General features: G+C 39.8%; 1 protein-coding gene across 1 annotated transcript; it reads left to right on the top strand.

Moving 5' to 3' along the window:
• Nucleotides 1-4,751: 4,751 nt before the first annotated feature.
• Nucleotides 4,752-11,747, top strand: RGS13 (regulator of G protein signaling 13). Its single transcript, XM_059478453.1, is given in 5 exon segments — nucleotides 4,752-4,816; nucleotides 7,345-7,406; nucleotides 8,655-8,821; nucleotides 11,554-11,578; nucleotides 11,581-11,747. Coding segments are annotated over 5 exon segments (486 nt in total).
• The last annotated feature ends 10,317 nt before the right edge of the window (nucleotides 11,748-22,064 follow it).

Genomic DNA, 22,064 nt, shown 5'->3' with positions numbered 1-22,064 from the left:
TAAGGTGTTTTTTTCTTATTTTAAATTTAAGGAGTTCTACAAATGAGATTCTTTATAGACATATTTTAACATGTCAAGTTCTGGCCCTCAGATACTTCAGTATATAATTGCCTGTATATGAAGCATTAGAAGTTAATTTGCTCCTGCCCATTCCCATTAGGGAAATGGAACAAATGACTCCAAAATCCTGTGTAAAGTTGCAATGAATACAGAATGGGATTTAATGAAATGGCAATCAATAGAAAATAGATCACAGTGATATTTGCCCTTCCCTAAGGACAGGCCAAGGTCTCTCAAGGTGATGCTGCCCTGCTCTGCCACCAGGTTCTGCTGGAGGAGAGCACACCATGCACATTTCCTCCCCAGCAGAACCAGTGCTGTGGGAAAAGGGATGCACATCTCACAGACAAAGCCTGTGTACCAGTAGGGTGAGCTGCAATAAAATAAATGAGTGTACTGCATTGTTGGAGGCTCAACCTCAGTTGAGTTCTTCAGTTTACGTTCCAGTCCTACACCCTTCATGCTCTGCCTTGGAGGCTCTGTAAGAGGAAAAAAGATGGTCTGGAGCAGAGAGATAAGATTGAAAGATATCACAGCACAGAGCTGGGTTGTCAGAGGCAGCAGGGACATGACCAACCTTCCCCTCCCAACAGGGTCACTCCGTGCCTTGTAGGCAATGGCAAATTCCCAGAGATCCCAAGTCACAACCACCCCAGGAAGGACAGAAGGCCCTCCAGAAAGATCCCCTGCTGTCACTAATTTGCAGCAAGCAGCTGAGCCAGTGCTTACTCTCAAAGCCCCAGCATCACTGTAAATCTTGTCAGACAGCATCAGTCTCCCACTGACAAACAGCAACTTCAGTGCTATTGCACTGCACAGCTCCTTTCAAACACTTGGCTAGAGAAGAGAGAGCAAAACATAGACGTGTCTCAACTGAAAATGAAGCCATAACCTGGGCAACAGCTATAAGAAAACTGACAGAGGACCTCACATAAGTTTAAAAAGTTTCAACATTCCTTAGATGCTGTGCAGCAGCAGGTTGGCCAGGTAGGAGCACACAAAAGCCTGACACTGATGGGTCTGAGCAGAAAAAGGTTCTCCCAGAGCACTCCAAAGTGCTGTCATAATGCTGCCTCTAAGAAGAAAGCTGGTTTCAGTGCAAGGGTATTCATGCTCTTTGTCTCATTTCAACATGGACTGCAGATTTCATAAAAAGAACTTTGATAAAAAAATGGAAAACATTGGTCACAGGACTTGGACCATACATGCAAGATTTCAATGAAGTAAAGATTTCAGCTTCATGTCATTAGAGCTTGATATCAGTAGAGATGTCAATATAATTTCAGTGTAAACAGTCTCTTCTATCAGTGGAGCATAGGAGCCCAAAGGAGCTTTTTCTGATGGACACCACAGCCAATGTTTGCCTGTCATATGTATAAAAGAGGAGTCAGGCACTATTATGAGCAGCATAGACATGGAGAGTGGGTACTAAAACCATCCACCCTAAGAAAATAACAAAACAAAAAAGCAGGTCAAGGAATTTGGAGAGCTACCCCAGCAAATGCAACTACTAAATTAAGCTTTTCAATCAAAAGAAACGACCCAAAAGAAATTTCTGTAAGTATGAGATTTTGCACTTTGAAATATTATCAGGAAAATGTAGCATAGGTGGGGGAACATGTGTTTTTTCTCTCGGCATGTAAAGTTCTCAGCATGGCAAAGGCATTCATGTTAGAAATGTTTCTGATGTATACCCAGATTTAGCCCTATATAGGTGAATGTTCTGTGTAATAGTTAGTGCAAAATAATCTGAATAACTGGTGAGGCTGCACCTGGAGTGCTGTGTCCAGCTCTGGCCCCTCAGTTTGGGAAGGACGTGGAGACACTGGAGCGCGTCCAGAGAAGGGCAGCAGGGCTGGGGATGAGCTTGGAACACAAGCGCTGCAAGGAACCACTGAGAGAGCAGGGGCTGTTTAGCCTGGAGAAAAAGGAGACTCAGAGGTGGCCTTACCACTCTGTACAGCTTCCTGAAAGGAGGTTGTAGACAGGTGGGGTTGGTCTCTTTCTCCAGGCAGCACTGACAGAACCAGAGGACACAGTCTAAAGCTGCATCAATGGAAATATAGGTTGGATATTAGGAAAAAGTTTTCCATGGAAGGAGTTAAAAGTTCTGGAATGGCCTGCCCAGGGAGGTGGTGGAGTCACCATCCTTGGAGGTGTTTAACAGAGTCTGGATGTGGCACAGTGTGCCAGGGTTTAGTTGAGGTGTTGGGGGCTGGGTTGGGCTTGATGATCTTGAAGATCTCATCCAATCTGGTCATGCTGTGAATTCTGCGTGAACTCTACATGGGCAATCAGTTAGAACTTTTATATAGCAGCATCTCTCTGATGAAAGTTATGCTGTGCACTAAAAGCTGTGGCATTTAGTAGTTTACAGACTCATTGGCACAGAACAAGGGTGCTCAGAAATCAAAATGTGCATTGTAATTTGAAAGGTAAATAGATTTTTTTTAACGTACCGAATCAGTTTTCCTGATATTTCTCAAATATAAAATATAAAAACAGTTAAACAGTCATTTCCAGATCAGCACTGCTTATATCTTTTACAGACATGAATAACTCCAGCACTTAGATTAATTTATCATCAGTCAGGCAATTCCTTCTGCAAAAGAGTTGTAGCCACATGGCTTTTTGTTTGATTACCAGTCCTGCAGGCAACACACAGCTCCTACACATTAAAGAGCTTGTGGCCTTGTTGCAATAGTATCTTAGAACAAGCAAAGAGAAAGGACACCACGTTTCATAAACATTGGGTGAGAAGAGTTCCACCATCTGAGTCAAGTTATGTGAACACTACAAAGCTGTAAGGAGTAGTTGAGATGCAATTTACCATTTACAACAGATGGCAGGGCACTGTGACAGGTAACAGGCTGCACTTGTGGGAGTTCAATGACCCAAAACTAGCACCCTGCTCCGGGGTGTCATGTAGCTTTTGTACTGCTCCTGTCTTGTTCTAGGGTTAAGATCATTGTCAGCAAAAACACAGTGTCAGACTAATGAAACATAGACTATGGCTCAGTGGAACGATGGTCCAAATCAGCACTGGAAAAGATAAAATCAGCGTGCTCTCTTCATTGGTCTATTAGGGAATGAGTCTGACTAAAAAAGAAGAGAGAACCACAAAGCCCTGGATGTGTATGCTTGGAAAATGTGTGTTCTCAACAAGTTTAAAGCTTCTAACTCAAATTAAAATGGCTCCTCAGAACAACAGCATTTCCTTACACAAAAGTCACTTTGTGCAGCCATCACTTGGTGAAAAAATTAATAATTGTCCCTTCAAATTCAGATGGAAGTAGCTGAACTAGATTACTTAATATTGCTTCATCTAATATTTCTTGAGAATCTCTGTACAGTAAGAAGCCTGTATTAATTTCTCCAGATTTCAAAAAACCACCAAGGCTGCATTTTATTTTCATCTCAGTGGATAGAAGATGAATGATTGCAACGTGGAAACTCCCAAAACAGAGGGCATTGGACAATATAGCCCAAAATAAGGTGATAAATAATAACCATATACCAGAATTCAATGCATAATTTCATCTTAAATATGGAATACTGTGTAGTTTTAGACAGTTACTTCTAGGCAGAGGGCGAGATGTGTAAATTCTAGTGGAACAATTTAAAAGTCGCAGAGACCTAGCAGAGAACATAGCTGAGATAATTCTGAAGCAGGCAGCAGCTACAGGGCTGCAGAGAATGTGAGCAGGAGTTGCAATGCAGCAGTTGGGCAAAGTTATGACATTTCAATACCCTGCAGGAAATGTACTAGGCAAGACCCTCATTTGATATAAAACTGAATATAGACCTCAGGGAAACAAGGAAAACAATACTAAAGGCAAAGGAAATATTTCACAGCTTCAGAAAGCTGGGAGATAGAACCTTGTCCTATGTTTTGCTGTGTGCTTCATTTGGAAGGAAAAAATTGGTCATAGTTATAATATGTGCCAGTCAACCCCAAATCTGAAAAAAACTCCAAGTTTAAATAAATAAGGCTATTTTGATTTCAGGCAGGCCTATACAAACTTACAGTCCAATGTAAATTCAGCATTTGGCATTGCTTAAAAGCCAAAGGAGAAGCACTAAACATACCCCATGTCACAACAGATTTTTTTAATTTTGTATTTTTTAGACAAACATTTACAACTGCCTCATCCTAATAAACTACACCCTCTCTTATGGATATAATATCTATATAAAGGCAAGTTTTATATTACTTTTATTGACTTTGAAATACATGTTGGACAAATATCAATGTTAATCTCAGACACTTAACAATTTATTCAGCATTGTCCAGTTTACATCGAGCTCTGATCTTTGATCCTGGTCACCCTGAGCTTTCAGGGAAAAAAAAAGACTTCTAGTTTCATTCTGCTTTGGGTCAGGCTCAACCTTCAATCCCCTTTCATAACTGGAGAAGCAAAGAGGGAAAATTATTAACATTTCTATTTTTCCCCAAAAGACATCCACTGGATGGCCTGGTAATTTGCTTTTTTTTTTAAGTTCTCATCTTACAAAATATATTTTTGTCAAATGCTTCAGAAATCACTCATAGATAAAGATCAGATGTACAAAATAAGAATACTGCTAGAACTGATTGCACTGCTATATGTAAAAATTATAAGTTTTTATTTAAGAAAGCCGCAGCTCAGCAGAGCAGATTCAAAACTCACAAATTTTCCATGTTTAGGAGAATGAGTGCAAATACTTGCTGGCTTTGCAAGATATTCAAACCAGAAGAAAATGGGATCAGTTCTAAGTAAGTAAGGATAAGAATCTTATGTTCTGCAGTCCACGCAGCTGAATAGGAGAAACAAACGCCTCAAAATTCACAGTGGAGATTTTCATTGTAAGCTTAGGATCGTGCAAAAGAGGGCAACCCCTTCACAGCTGCCCCGGCCAAGCAGCTTCTGGCAGCCCCTTCCTTGGCAGCACACGGACGTACACTGGCATATCCCACCGGGAACTCCCTTAGTGTTACACAGGCACAGCCCAAACTCACCTCTGGATTAAGTCCAGATTTGGACCTGGGAGGAATTAGAAAGCCAAATATTTGGTCCATCTTTTAAAAGAATTCAGGCTGTTGGCAAAGGCTGAATATTCATGCAGAGCATAAGAGACATGGCCAAGTGGCTCTTGCAAGTCCTCGGGTGCCACCAGGCTCTGTGGGGGCCAAGCACTGCCAGGAATCTGGGGGACGTGTCCCATTGGGGTGGTGGAGTGCTGACATCCAAAATGCCTTCTGCTGGAATCGGATCAGACGCAGAAGTGATTTATTGACACACATCCCCCACAGCAATACTAAGGAGCACCTGACGACCCCTGAAACTGCCATTCGGGTGAAGTCAGGAGTAGAAATCCAGACAGTGTTTCCAACTGCTGGACGAGGATTTCTGCACCATGGTGGTGAGGGGAGCCACTCACAGTGGAGGGTGTAGGATAAGTGAGAAATAGCTCCCACAGGACACTACAATTTCAGTTTTTGAGTCCCAGCTAGAAAGCCTTAGTTATTTTTGGAGAGGTTTTTTTTTTTCAATGTAATAGATGTGCTTCAGCAAATCCAATCATATTGCAAATCAGTGCAGCAAGACATTTACTATCAGAACAACAGCTACTAAAAGGGCATTAATACAGATCATCATAACCTATTTCCTTGCTGTCCTTCATATTTTCCTGATTGTTAAAGGAAAGTAAAAAGGTAAAAAGGTTTTCCTCTGTGTCAGCTGCTCCATCAGGCAGGGTTTTTTCTGCTTCACAGATTAATGCATAAGACAAATAATCAGAAATGGAAATAAGATGGCTCCCCTGATGATGTTCAGTGAGACAGACAAGATTGTCACTCATTGTATACAAGTGTTGTTGCTGACAGGTGAAAAATTACCTGCATCAGGAAAAGCAAATATGACTCAGAAGTAGTTTGTAAGGGGAAAAAAAATCATTCAAAGATCTAGAGATTCTCACTCCCCATAACCACATGCTTTATGAGTTTTTACAGAGAGAAGGCTAGAAAAGAACAAGAACGAAAAAAAATCTTTTAGCGGCAAGAGTTACTAGAGAGTTACTGACACCACAGTTCAATAGTGGCAGCATTTCTCTTATTCTATATTTCTTTGACTATGTCAAACTGATCACAAGCCTGAGAAAATAATCACCTAGTCATGTACTTTTTCAGAGAAAGAGGGAATTGGATCAAGTTATAAATAAATTATAAATCATTACCAATTAAAAAAGCTACAGAGCAGGTAATGGCTGTTCTGCAGCAGAAATCTATAAAGCATCATGCAGCACTCATATCAAAGCCAATTTTGATTAAAATTTTAAAAAGCCCTGTGATACTAAACAGTTGTTGACAAAATTATAGCTGCTATGAAAAGCAAATACTCAATGAGAGGGGACCATACTCCAAATCATGGAAAGCACCCACTGGAATACATCCCCTGTCCTTTCTTTTCCTAACATAAGTATAAGCATCTCTTCCACGTTGCCAGCATTGGTGTCCTAAAACTTCAATGCTTGAAAATATGTTGGTGTAAATGGAACTACATGCACTCAAATGGAGATACGGCCTTCAAACATTTGTTTTTCCTTAAATTGTTTAGTCTCTCACCTCACTACATCCATGCTCTTTCCCAGAATCAGGCATGAGACTCCCACAAGCTTATGAATTTACTGTTTAAGAATAGAAAACATGAAAGTAAAATCTGACTCTGGCCACTTCCAAGGGCTGTGCAGATTAGTAATAATGTGTCACACTGCATTGTAAACAACTGGTGAGAGATGGAAGTCTCTTCCAGCTAAGATTGCATTAACCTTTCATTATTTACCTTATTCTTGGACCTTATATTAAGCTCTCAGATGGTAAGTCAACTTTGATGTTAAAGGCCTTGAAATACTACAATAAGATCTTGTGCCCCCAAAGACTTGGCTACTAAATACAAACATCAATATTTCCTGAATTCTATGATGATTTCTGCCTCCAAAGAAGTTGCTCTCTAGAAAGGCAGTACTTTTCTTGTGTTTCTCCTAAGCACAGTTTAAATAAGTGAATGCCATCTCTAGAGGAATTACATGGAGCACCTTGAAATGGAACTGCATTTGTTACAGCAAGAAAAATATTTGTCTCGACATAGTAAGCACAAGAACTGGAAGATGCAAGAAAGCCTTTTAAAGTGTAAGATTCATAAACCTCATATTTAAATTAGGGAACAGATTTTCAACAAGGTTATTAGTTTTTTTATACTTTGAGCCACGGCTAACCCTGCAATAATCACCTCCTTTTTTCTAAAGGGTATCTTTGGAGGAAGTGCTACAGTGGTCCCAGTCTTTTGAAAACCTGGTAACAAGCAAATGTAAGTAATTGCATGTTTGTGTCCCAGATGGATGACTGAGAAAAGTTCCCACAAAGCAAAATCAGTAACTCATGCTGCATAATATATGCTGCCTTATACACAACTAATGAAAAACAACTTTGTGACATGCCTAGCACGCATCAGACTGGAAATAAACATAGCATGCTGCAAATGCTTTCCCAAACTTGCCATTTCTGCAATCGTGTAATTTCTGTACAGACACATAATGAGAGCATGGTTTGTCTGCCACATCCCCACTTAGAGTACTGAATAGCACCTTATATTAGCAGAAAAGTGACAAAGTTCACTTGGGAAACCCTGCATACACCAAAGAGACCAGATAATGGCATATCTATTCAGGGAAATGCCATGGAAGGCAGGTCCAATATTCAGAGATGGAAAGAACTGTAGATCCAGCAGGAATTCTGAACTTTCCCACTCCATCCCCCTCTGCTTCATATGGAGCTCGGAGCTCTCCCAGATTTCTCGTATGGGCAGCATTCCAGAACATCGCTGCTGAATTACATTTTTTAAAATAGTGATGAAAAAGTTGCAGCAAAAGCCTCTAAAAATTACTCCTGAGGACTGGCATTATTGTATTTTACTGTAGAAAAATTACAGAGCTAGAAGATTACCAGCATTTTTAACTGAAACGATTTTGCTGTTAAAAATCTTAAACAACCTCGTATGTTACAGCACAGGGAGAAACTCCTCAACAGAAAACTGTTCAAAGAGACAAAGTGACAGCAGGAGCAGCAGGCACACATGTGATCACCCCCTCCACCAGATGACAGGCTGTGCTCAATATATTCAGAAATTTGAAAGGCCAGAATGCTGCACCAGCAACAAAGTTTGCTTTAAATAAAACACCTTGAGATTCCAGCAGTAATCAGAATGCTGTCCTTCTTAAAATGCCTCCTTCACTGCACCTGAAAACACTACTCATTGAATTTTAATTAATTTGAAAGCTTTATGACACCAAAAATGGAAAGGTGGACTCACATAAAAAGCCAAGTACTCTAAACCAAATGGATTTGCAGTTCTTCAGGAAATGAAGGCAAAGTGTTTGCCTACCTTAAATTTACTGTGGGATTAGATTTACTAGGGAGCCCTGCATGTGCAGGAAAATGCAAGGTTGAAGTGTAGGGCCAAGGCACTACTTTTTAAGTGTCCCTATTACCTCCAAAGCACTCTAAAGGTAATGCATGTAGGCAGGCAGTATAAATTTGGCTTCTGAAACATTTACAGATGTGCCCATAATCTATAAGACCTACTTGAAGACAGAACACAGTGATGAAAACACAGAATTCTGGCTTGTCTGTGAAGCTTATAAGAAGATAAAATCACAGAGGAAAAGGATTTCCATGGCCAGGAAGCTCTTTATGAGTTACATCCAACCCCAGTCTCCCAAAGAGGTTACTACAAGATCATGAGCTCTTTATTTCATAGAAATGCCTGAAGTCTCACACAGTAGACCAACAAGAAATGCCTAGTTCCTCTTACACCAAAGGGAGGGAAAACTTGTGTCCACCCTCCCCTCAAACTCTTTTCCACACAGAATTTTAATATTTGAATCTACACCTCACCTGCAGGCAAATATTTCAACTACATCCACCAAGAACACAAGCAAAATGCACGACTCAGTTAAGAACTAAATTAATGGATCTCTTTTCTTTTTAACATCAGATCCAGAGGCCATTGATATCACTTCAGTATATTTTGGATTATCCCATTGCTACATATATCTATATCTATCTATATATCTATATCTCAGTCTGGTCTTTGCAAGAGTAAATATAACTGAGAAAAGTAAAAAACTCTGCCCAGTGCTGTCCCCTTTTGCAAAATGGGTGAAGAGAAAGATTCCAAGACACATTACTTTTTTTTTTCTTTTTTTTTTTTCAGAAAACAGCAAATTTGTATGTAAAGTATCTGGGTATTTTCCCCTGACAAATGGCAATAGAAAAAAGTCATTCCTGCTCAGTCAAACATGCTCTATGACCTTTAAACATTCCTGCTTATTACTCTCCTTGCAAAAATAAGCCAACATTGGCTTTTACTGCCACTGCCTCTGGCAGGCTGACATAACTAAAAAATCATGCTACATTGTTTTCTGGTTTATGTGTAACAATCAAATTATTATAGAGTCTCAAAATGCAGCCTCCCTGCTGGCACTGGAGGAGAAGCCAAACCCAAATCAGTTGGATTTCCAAATGTTGGCTGAGAGCGGTTACTGCTTTAAATGACTAAACCACTCCCTCTAATCCAAATCTTGAGCAAATTTTAAAGTTCCCTCTGTTGGCTTTAAGTGCTAAGTGGCAAAACAATGCATTCTTGTCCTTTTTTCTCAGTATTTTTTTAGTATGTGTAGCTATAGGGAACTCAGCAACACAGTTGCACTTACAAAAGAGAAATGTCAATACTGCCAACCCCAAATTCATTAATCAAATATAAGGGCTTAAATCAGGACAGTTATAAATAAGCTGTGCAATTTTTTCTAAAATAGTGTGTATTTGAATCTTTCTATTGGCTGTCTGGTTTCTAGAGCTTCAGGACAGCACAATTTCCCATTTTCTTGATATTCGCTATTAACACAAAAACTATGTACCACTCTAAAAACTACATGCTCATGAGGATATGAAACACAGTTTATATTCAAATTATGGCAGCATTTAAAAAGGGGCCACTCAAATGACACCTCTGGAAGAGGAAGATCTCAACCCATGAAAGACATCAGCACCAACCAAATCTTTAGAGGTCTCCTCTCCACGCTAACAGACAAGGTCAAGCTGAACACAACCAATAGAACTCATCATAAGCTGATGGACTTTCAAAGGGTTCCTTTTATCTGGTGTTTATGCTGACCACTAGACCTTTCTGCTGTTACACACCTGCAGAGCTTCAATTTATTTGCTACAAACCATGAATTGCAGCAGGAAAACTCTAGGAATGAAAACTTTTCCCAAAAAAGGTTGATATATGTCTTGGTTTGGAAAGACAGGTGCCTGCTAAGGAAGGCAGGAGCCTCCCCTGAAATGGAGAATGTAAACCCTCCCCACCCCTCTGAATTGCTATAAATTTTAAATTAAGGGGCTCTCGGGCAAAAATATGGGAGCAGGAAATAAGAGTTCTTTAATAGGGAAAAGGAAAAAAAAAAAAAAGGATAAAATAAACAGTGCAGTACACTAGAACAACACTGACAGAGTCAGAACCCAATCTGACACCCTGTGGGTCAGGGTGTTGGTGGCAGTCCCATTGGAATTGTGGCTGCAGCCCTCCTGCAGTGTCAGGGGTGGTTCTGTTGGAGCAGGGATCCTGTAGGGAAGGATGTATTCTTTCTCTGAAGATCCAGTGGAAGAAGAGGCAGCTGCTGTTCCTCTGGGGAATCCCATGGAGAAAGCCGTGCTGGCACCTCAAAAACCTCTGGATTATATCTGGGTAGCAATGTTTGAAACCTCAGATTGTATCCAGGTAGCAATGCTTGGCTCCTCCCTCTGGGCTCACATCTCCCAATGGGATGCTGTAGTTCTTATCAGTCATGCAATGACATTCAGTAGCTGTTATCAGCAATGTCCCCTCCCAGGGAGGTGTGATTGTGGTCACTCAAAGAGAGAGATAAGGCAAACTGCCCACTTGACAAAGGTAATCTGCCATACAGATGGGAATGGAAAACATCTTGCATTGCAATCTTCAGCAATATATAAGCATAATTTTATCTCAGGCCATAACTATAAGCACAATTTTATCTCAGGCCATAAAAGGCTTTTAGTCTTTTTTTTTTTTTTTTCCATCGGTACTCTGCACCTCCAGGCACTTGGACTCATCAGTTTTTTTCTGGAACCTAACTGTAGCTTTAGGAACAATTCTTAGCAGAAGAAAGCAGGTTTGGATACCAGCAATTTTCAGCTGCTCCTTCCACTGCAGCCGCTCCATCCGAACCATGTTGACAGACTATTCCTGTCTGGATTGTCCCTGTTCTCTTATTCTTCCTAGAAGTAGTGAGCAAACCAAACTCATCCTGCTAAACTCCCTCACATTTGGAGCCATATTCTGCATACAGGCCCAGCAGCACAGACTCCACCCCTGCTCTCAACCTCCATTAACCACAGTAGTCAGGACTGAACTGGCCTTCTTGCTTTTGTTTCAGACAAACATGGACAGTCCTGCTAGGAAATTATGAGGAATGTTCAAGAGCCAACACAGTCCTGCTTTGATGGAGAGCAGAGAATTCTCTACAGGCACATGGAAAGAGATTCCTACCCCTGATTGCTTGAATCACAGTTCTACCAAAAGCTCAAACACAGTCTTCAAACTAATGGCAACAATTCAATGGGAAATTGAAGAGACTGGTTGAAAATGTAAAAGGTTTCTTCTGGCACCCACGTGTTTAAGGTTTAAAGAAGACAGCAGAAATCAGGCAGCAGAGGAATTCTATTATTAAATTGTTCTGTTGATGTTAGAATTCACAAGGCACTATCTTCCCCCTACCCAAGGAAGTCTCCTTGTTTTGTTTTCCTCGCCCCACAATAAAATCCTAAAAACTGGGGTTTAGGGAAAACTGAAAATATTTTTTTAAAAGCATTTTGCTGTTGGGAAATAAATGTTTATTTGACTATGCATTAAAGGAGAAAAAACATCTGCATTGCTGCATTTGCTGTTGTTTTAGTCTTACAGTTTTTCAAAGTAAAAGGATAAATATAAAATACAGCTGTTTGTCTAAACTATGGAGTATAGTATTCTTGTGTATTCATTAGTGTAGGGTCAAGTTTATGCTGATTATCATGTAAAACATGAGCTATGAAGGCACTTGATCTACAGTATACTAAAATAATACCAGTGTCTTCTGGGTTTTTCTTCAGAGATAAAATGCGTTGTTATTTTGGCTTGTTTTTTCTGGGTATGGACACACAAACACATTATTTTCCCTTCAGACTCCCTAAGAATTAGATACAAGCAAGTCTGACCCTTGAACATCCTCCTGCAACACAGACATGTGTAAAATAACAGGAGTAGAGAATAGAGATAAGAGTTGTTTTTATGTTCTTCTCTCTGTACTTCTTTAGGAAAAAACCCTGAGAGAGAATTATGTCTCTCTGTTCAGAGAATGCAAATGCCACACTGGTTTACATCAATAACTAATCTGATAATTTCAAACCTCATTAAACTTGGACTCTAAGCAGCGCTATTATTGTGGTGTACAGCACAGGCTACTCCTGCAGAGAGACACAGTGATTTACTGATGACAGGTAAGTATGCTAATCAATAAATACCAAACGTACAATATGATGTCTGGCTTTGCAGGAAGTTATATTGGTAAATTGTAATTATATGTGGGCCCTAATGACAACATGGCAATGACAACATGTGATGGAAATGAACATGTTTAACTTATCAGTTATCTAAGGCCTCAACATCCATAATTTTTTTTATTGAATTCTCAAGCTAGGATTCATGTATATATCCACAGCAGAATACAAAGTAAGTCTGACCATAACCTCCACTAGAACAGAAAGCTTTAAGAGAATTTGGTGTTGTAAGTAAAGGAAGTGCTACTATAACAGATCATCCTTTCCTTTTGCAGTGACCCCATATAAAGGGATTATCATACAAATATGTGATTATACAGCTCAGAAAACCACTCAGCAAGAAAAGACTCCCCAGGAAATCCAGCTGGGGATAGCATAGCTTTTGCTGCTGTTAATTCCTGATGGGTATACAGAGAATTGGACTTCAATTTGATTATGCCTGCAAGATGCCACAGTGAAGGAAAAAAAAATTACATGATCTCTTAAAAAAAGCAATTCCTGCAGGAAAGTAAATAGGTGACAAAAACCAGCCTGAGCAGAAGTAAAAAAAAACTCAACAAAATACACACAATAAATAAACCAAGGATCACATTAAGGAAAGTCTTCCCACTTATGTTTGACTTAGAAATTGAGAAGACCTTGATATCTGTGTCAAAGTGGAAGAGCCTTGTGGTGACCAAGAATAACAGCTCTGCGTACCCAAACAGGTTCAGCAGGCACAGCTTTCCAAAGGGGTCACTCAAACGGCTGCCCAGGTCCTAGGCTGATAGAGAGACCCTTCCTCCCTGCAGAAAGCAGATTATCAAGAAGGAAGAAAAAACCTACCCACAGAGGGAATACTGAGGGAAATCACAGAGGGACGCACAAGCATGTTTTTATGGCACAAAATGTTTAGTGGGTATCTTACAGATCATGAGTCTAGCAACTCTTATTCTTGGTGGTCTTATTAATTTTATATTTCCTTCTAGAAATAAATAAAATGTTGGGGTTTGAGGCTTGGTTTCCTCTCCCCCATGTTTATCCGACACTCCCCAGCTGGTAAAAAGAGAGGGTCTTTTCCCCAAAATAGATTTGTTGTTAACTGCTAGAGATCTTTCTCTTGCTTGACTTTTCTTTTGGGTTACCAGGTGCAGGGCAATAACATAGTATTTCATCAGGTCATATGATTTATAAAACAGTAACTAGCGGCAGCTGCAATAACAAATCACTGCTTTTGTCATTTTCATTAACAGCACTTGAATGAGCTCAGGTATACTTTTCCACTGGCAGACATCTAAAAGGCATTTGTTCACATTAATCATTCAAAGCTGCTGTTAAAAAAGATAAAAAACTTGAAAATAGCTAAATTGCCAGAAATCTCCTTCTTCCCTTATATATTTAAGAATGAAAAAAAAAAATCAAAGGGGTGATTATTCAAATATTAAGTTTGGCAAGATTAAAATGCAGATTAATAAAACCACTACAGCAATTAAATGTAATCAGCCTTGGAAACTGTTGACCTATGGAGGCTCCCTTAAGAAAATCATAAAAAACAACCCATACTGGACAGATGGTCTAGGGCTTTTTTGGGTTTTGTTTTCAAAAGAGCTGACAATTAGATCTCTTTTCCTTTGTAAATATGAGCTATGTTGGCCTACTTTCTTAATAACAGCTGTGAAATTTATACTCTATCATTATACTGTTATTTCCATGAATTTTACATCAACTCTTTGTGTATAGATAATTAAGTGTAGAATTAAAAATGCAGATCGTAGATCAGGTCTATAAAACAAAGTAAAAATCTGCTTATGATTAGAGTCACCCAAAATAAAACTTTGGAAATAACATAGCCTATTTTTTTTGGTACAGATGGGTAGTAAATGACAACATAAAATATCTCTCCACTGTGCACTCCAATAATTTCAGAGAATAAGTTGTTGGGAGGATTTTCTCTCAAGTTCTCCTCATTATTTTTGTACTTCCATACTAATTCTAGATATCCCTTCTTTCAACTCTCAAGAAAAGAATGTTAGGCAGTCTCACTCTAAGTACAGCAATGAGCCATTACACAGAACTTGGTACAGTAGACAAACAATCTAAACAAATTGTGAACAGAGATGTTTATCATCAATTACAGGCCAGATGAGGATGTTTGGGAACTTACATCTTCACAGGAAAGGGAAATGACTGCAGCATTTCCAAGTATTACCAAATGTACAGTTCTGTTGCAATCACAGGGCCCTTCAGAAACCGATGTTTGAGCTAACGCTCACTCAACATAGGGCAATGGAAGAAGTCCTCCAAAAAGGACATTTTGCTGCATGTGCTGATTAGCTGAAACCCATGGCTATAGAACATAGCTGGTTTTGGGCAAAGACTGCATCCTGACACAGGTTTACCTACAGTCTCCTACAATGCAGCCTCACAGAGATGGTAATCTCAGTAGAATTAACCATTTAATTTATGTCAGTAGTTTTAAGAAGCTTTGCTATTAAGATTTTAAATCTCAAATTTTAAAAAGGCTTTAGCAAATATAAACTTAAAAAATTCAAATTTAAAATAGCAGACCCAAATTGGGGTCTGATTAGAATACACAAAAGATTCTAACTTTTTAAATCAAAAATAAAAAAATAAATGGGTGAAACAAAGGCAGATAAAAATATGCAAGAGGAACAAACTATGTATTGAGGAAGCAAATAATGCAGTCCAGCATTCTTTGAGATACTACCATCATATGTACACAGATTCTAAGAACTGTGAATTCTCATTACACCCAAAACGAGATCTCAGCCACTTGCAGCCAAATTGTGCAATGGGCTCTTCAGAAAGGAATACAAATTATTAGGAGTACAATCATGTCATATTCTGGATCCCAGGCAGTGCCTTTCTGTTGACTTTCATGTGCCTACACGTCCTTGTGAGAGTTGTGATGTGAAATGGGATGCTGTGAAGTGTTCTGCAGCTGCTCAGCATTACGAGCACACACACTCTGCCTTGGTGGAGCTGCACTAACCCTTCATAGTGTGTGAACCCCTTGGGATGTGTGAGTCTTCTCCTGGGACCAGGACATCTGCCACAGGTCACTGGACATCCTGTGCATGCCCTGCTAGTAAGTGGATGCCACAAGAGGTCCTAGAGCATCACTGTTTGACCAGAGGCCTGTGCTTACACAACTGAATCAAACCTGCTTCTTAAATCTATCAGCTGAAGGTTTCACATTTGCAAGCCTTTATCTACCACTGGCATCTTACAACAGCCTTTCAATGAATGGTTCATCTATAAACTTCTTTTTCTCTCCAGAACTGCCATGACAATTATCTCAAGATTCCCGTACCTCAGATTTCACTCAACTCAAAATATGACAACTATGCAGGGACTAGGAGCCACTCCTCACTGGAAGGACATGCACCTCACAAAATTGAGAAATGGGGTAGGTCCACACTGTGGAGATCAGTCAAACGGGGTTTCAACCATGGCAAACCTCCACTAATGAGCGACAGCCATCCTTCCCAACTACAGTTCTCCAATGCCATGTCCTCTCTGGATTTCTGCATTAGGTTCACAGACCTGAGGATAAGGGGGAAATCCTGAGGCTTTACATGAGGCCAGGAACAGGGCTGCAATTCCTCTTCCACAACTCCACTACTCCACAAGTTGCAGGATCCCACAGATCCATAGCCTGTACTTCTCAGTGGGAAACAATGCAGAAGCCAAACCCTAAAAGAGGGCACCAAAGGTTTGGTGTGAGCATTGCCTTCCTGCCCAGCCCTGCCATGGCAGCGAGAGCATGGTGCCAGGCCTGAGCTACCAAAAGCCCAGCTGGAGACTGCATTTCTGATTGCTGGCACTCCTGGTGCTTGTGAAATGTGCGCTGCCTCTGCATCTGCTAGCTCCTGAAGGAACGTGGCGTCCAGCTCCTCACAGAATTAGTTTGCTACCCCTGTCTAGGGTCCTGGCCTGCCTGTCTCTTGAGTCTCAGGCTGCTACGTCAAAACTTGCCCAGAACATCCATCACGAGGGCTGTCACTACACACAGCACCAGCCACGGCAAATAGTTTTTCCTCCCACACTCCTCACGTGCAAGTGTTGATTCCAGTAATCACCTCAGAAATAAACAGGTGAGTAAACAAGAATGAGATATTCACATACCACCCCTGACCCCCAAAGAAATTGTTACATACTCAACTATTTCATGGAGTTATTTCCTTCCTGACATGCTCTACTTTCCCTTTGAAAAGAAAACGAGAACAGGGCTGTAACTTTACTTACATAAATTTCAAGGAAAGAACTCCCATAATTTTAAAAGCAGTTTTCAGACATTGGCAATTCTTAAAGATTTATCATTCATGATACATGATCCAGTCAGTTCTTAATGAGTCTTTCAGGACCATGGCAGATTACATTAATTCTGAACATCAGTAGCCATTCACACTTTCTATTAATTACTTTACCAGTTGAATACCTACTTCGTTTTTAATATAATAATTCAAAAAACTCACATTTAATGAAAAACTTCAAAAGGAGGAAATAGCTAGCCTGTGAAACATTGCCCATGTTTTCTTTACTTATAATTGTGTCTATTGCTGAAACGACATTTTGATAATGAAGGAGGTTTTTATAACTAATACATGTAATCTCATTTCAGTTCACATGCCAGTGAAGACAATACTTGTTTATTCCTCATTACTTTCTTCACACTCTCACTGTTTTTCATTTTAGCTGTACCTTTGCAACAGTTTCTGCTGGCAGGCACCCTGCTCTTGTTTCCTAGAACATATTTTCTGTATATATTTATCTCAGTATCTCTGCAAATTCTTTCCTTTTCTGTCTTCTATATTTTTTACATCCTTTTTAAAAGCATATTTAACAGTCACATATTTCAGGATTTTAAAGGCTTTGATGTTTGTTTTAAATAACTCTGGAACTGCGTGGCTTTGGCTCCAGATGAACATCTATCACAGCTCTTTTGGATGAGTTCATACTCTCTCAGGAGTAACCTGATGCTACTTTAAAGACCTCTCTCCATTCTATCCCTGCAGATCCTTCCAACATCACCACATTTTTGTCATAATCAGGCTGGGTAACGTGTCCCAAAGCACTACTAAAACAGCGCACAGCAAAGCTCTCAGTTCCACCCGCAGCTCCTCCAAACAAATTACAGTAGGGCGACTCTGGTGAAACTTCTGCTGCTGCTACTTCAGTATGGCAATTACTTCCCTTCAGCACAATTTGTGCTAGAGCAGAATAAAATTGCTGAGAGGATGATAAACCTGTATTGTCTTTGCAATTGCAGTATACCTAAATGTCAGTTTGCTGACATTTAAACCAGGTATTTCACACTGCTAAGTATGGAAGAGTGGGAGAAGTCTACCTCTAGAGTCAATTACAGAAGTGGGAAATTGCAAAAACAAGTTACCAAGAAAATTATGCTCTGTCTAGCTCTGCTTCTCTAATAAACTTGCAAACTATGGCATTGCAAAATCTTCAGGGAGTTTTTTTAGGAGATTAAACAGTGAAGATGAATTCTAGCAAAGACTTTATCTGTTTCACTAGGCAAGTGTTTAACAGATTATGCTAATAATTTTGCCTTTAGCAGCTTAGCCTGGAATTACTGATTATTGTGCAGTAGTGCATGAAGTTCATTGTCTAAATGATCCAGATAGTAGTTCTTTCACAGATCTTGAAAGAATTCTTCCAATTTTCATATCTGCACTGGGTCTGACAGCCATTTTGGCTAAAAAACAAGGTTTTCTACCCAGCGTTCAGTGGTTTGCAAGCAAAGCCAGCCAGCTGGAGTACACCTGCACTTGTAGGAAGGTATTAATGTACTCCACCTGCACTTCACATTAGCAGAAGAAAGATCATTTCCAGTGCCAAGAACTACCTGACCCCACTATCAGAAGTTTACAACCATTGCTGAGCAGCTGCTTTGATTAAAGCACTCACAATTCTGAGGCTGTCAGGCTTTGGCAGTAATGTAACTTGAAAGGATTTCTGGGCACAGAGGACTTGACTGTCATGTATTTACATTATGTTAATGCTGGTAGTCCTCATGAAAAGCCCCGGGGCATTAGTACATGCTGCTTTAAAAAAATAAAAACAAAACAAAAACCAACACACAGAAGAATCAAAAGAGGTAAGAAGTAATGAGACTCAGGGGCGTTTCAGGTTTTCTAGGGGAACATTGCCCCAAATAAACAGCAGAAAGGAGTCAGGGTGAGGGCCAGCTCACCCCAACCTGACCTTCTCCCCTCCACCTTGGCTAGGGCCACACCTTTAGACAGCACACTCCAAGCCACAATGAACACTTGAGCCCCTCCAGATATCTCAGGAGCTGCAGGACACCTGGGTGACTTGCTATCAGCACTCACAAGGCAGTGGAAATGGAAAAGCCTCACAGCAGTCTGGGGCTCTTTACCTGCTACCAACCAGACAAACATTGCACCCACGAGAAAGGGCAACCGAGTCTTGCACTTAGTGAATCCATCAGCTACAGGAAAGCTTGAGGGGTTACTCCCATGACGTTAATGGCAATTGTTAATGTTCAAAGAAACAAGGTTAACGATTAGGACACATAAATAAAGCTCTTTATTAAGACAGATTCTTCTAAGATTTCCATCTAAAGGCAATATCCACATTACCACATCAAGCCATCTTAAATTACAGTTTCTATTTCAGTAAGAGTGCATAATTCTGTATTTTTTTACTAGAAAATTATTTTTAATGTGTGCTGCTTAAAAACCCATGAAACAGTTAATGATTTAATTATACAGAGGCATTTAGAGAAGCAAACTGCACCAAACACCTAAACAGAAAGCAGAAATTTAAAGTTTCCAACAGACTTTCCTTGTTCCATTTTATTTGACCTTTTTTTCCTTTAAAAACACAATTGACATATGTTCAACAGGCTTCAGAAGGCAGAATGTTTTAATTAGGACACCACTCCCGCAAGACCAGAAATAAGAGCTAAGAAAGCAGAGAAACAAAACTATAAAAAGACCTGGCTTCCCATTTAGCCTAACACAAAACGTTCTCAAACAATTTAAAAACTAGCACATGTGGAGGAGAGAAGAAATTTGCTTCTCCCTCCCAGCTTGTGCACAGTCCATTTCTGCAAATACACCAGCAACATTGCACCAGTAATATCCAAGAATGCCCACCTTCAGTCCAGATGTACAATAATATCACTGAAGCAATGAAAACAGTATTTACGATCAATGTTGTAAAGGGGGCAATTTTAATCCAGTGGAAAATACCATTGTAGAAACTCAGCATTCCTTTGGTTTTCAATGAAGTAAAATTGCTTTTAGACCGTTTTCCACTGTTGCTATTTTTAGTCTGTTTGAAGCACCATTCTTCTTTCTTTTCCTTGGCCAAACAGCTCTGTTGATAGATGTACAAAGCAGACCTGTCTGGACAGGCAGAGCAGAGCCTTGTCTTAGGTGATTTTATATATTGCAGCAATTTTATGATTCATACATCTATATTTTATTCTTGTATCAGTCCTGCACTGGCACTGACCCATACTGATCAGGGAAGGGCATGGACAAGAGGTTGTGCCTGGACATGGAACGGTAGAGCAAAAGAAGAATACAGTGATACAGAAGCAAGATTTGAAAGGTAGCTTCACAAAGAGAACAGCATTTAGGGAAAAGATCAGGAGACAGGCAACTTATTCCCTTTCATACTTCTCCTTTCCAGCCCCTGCAAAGCTGCATTGATTGCAATGTGCAAAAAGGACCAGTTATGTCTCTCAGTTGCTTTAATATCAAGTCCAGTTGGAAGCCGTTGCAGTCATTGCTGTTCAGCCCAAACTGCCCAGAGAGAAGGGAAAGCCAACAGCTAGACTCAGCTCATGATTTCTGTCACAGAGCTGTGGGTCTTGTGCTTCCCTTCCCTCCCTTTCTAATTCATGTTTAAAAGTAACACCACTGTCAGAGATCTGTTTGAAAGTCCCCAAAGGCACTTGGAAGGCTTCACCAGCTCCCAGAAAGAAATTACCCAGCACTGCTTAAAGCAGGACTACAGCTGTCACAGCAGTTTCCAGGGAACATGTGGCTAATTTCACACACACAAAAATCCCTACTGGACTCCCAAAATGAGTAACTTCACTAACAGCATTGACAAAAATCACAGCCTTTTTGGAGTATAAAAAGATGTAGTTGTCTTAGATAAACAGTTGTTTCTTAAACCATTATTTGCTTCTGTACCTGTTTCAACTCAATTTTCTTGTTTCTCCCCTCATTCCTTGTTGAAGATAACATTTAAAGATCTGCAACATTCCTTGTTTAATTACAACTCCTAATTTAGTTCTCAAATCCATCATCTTTCATGGGAGAAGTTTTACTTCAAGTATAGTTGTATCTTTATAACCAGACCACACCTGCACAACCTGCTGCTGTAAACTTTTTGGCTCTTCCTGTGAGTAATATAACATAAAAAAGCATGAAAACAATTCCATCTAATGAAGACTATGTCAAAGCATTCCCAGAACTGTGTCCAGAGTGGGAATGTATAATAGGTGCTCTATGTGGACCAAAAAAAAAAAAAAGAAAACAAAACCAAACCAAAAAGAAAAGCAGTAAGCCCATACACTTCGTTTGCCTTTCAAATTCTTACTGCATCAACTTTTCCATCCACCAGTACATTCTCAAGGACCTAGGGGAAGTTTTTGTTTTCTGGTTTGGTTTTTCTACTCCTCACCATTAGAAGCATCTGTCTTCAGAAAAAAAAGTCCTGAATAGTCCAGCTAATTCAAGCTGATTGACACTGTTTTGCTCCTGTGCATGCCTCTCTAGATTCTCAACACAAGTAGTCACGTATTTTGCCTTATTTTTCTTTAAGTTACCTTTACCTGCCTGGAGAAAAATCAGTATATGATATTTTATTACAGTGTTCAAATTTCAAGAGAGATCATTTATCCCTGCCACCTGCTTTGAAGATCAGTGCAGCTTTATTTGTTATTACAAATATGTAGCGCATAAGAAGGCCTCAGCATGCTAAGATGGTTCAACAGCTGCTTAAATAATAGACAATTAATTGTTAGTCTTCAAAGCATGAATCAGAGCTGTTAGGCATGCCATTAGCAAGACTGATTTTTAACATGCTTAATATTTATACATGTGTTATACAGAGACCACATAAATATTTATGTTAAGCAAGAAAAGCACAGGGAATGGTCTGCTTTTGGTTACAACTACTAATATTCTGCATGGCAGAAGACTTCAAATATTATAGGCACGTTTGATGTCTCTTTTAATTGAAGTTGGAGGACTGAGCAGGGCTCAGTTAATGAACCAAGCCAAAAATGTTTGGAAATACTCTCCAAGCAATCATCCAGTCCATCTAATTCTTAGACTTGCCCATAGACTCT

The sequence above is a fragment of the Ammospiza nelsoni genome, chromosome 9 (genome assembly GCF_027579445.1).
Source record: "Ammospiza nelsoni isolate bAmmNel1 chromosome 9, bAmmNel1.pri, whole genome shotgun sequence".
NCBI lineage: Eukaryota > Metazoa > Chordata > Aves > Passeriformes > Passerellidae > Ammospiza > Ammospiza nelsoni.
This window is presented reverse-complemented; position numbering and strand designations above follow the sequence as displayed.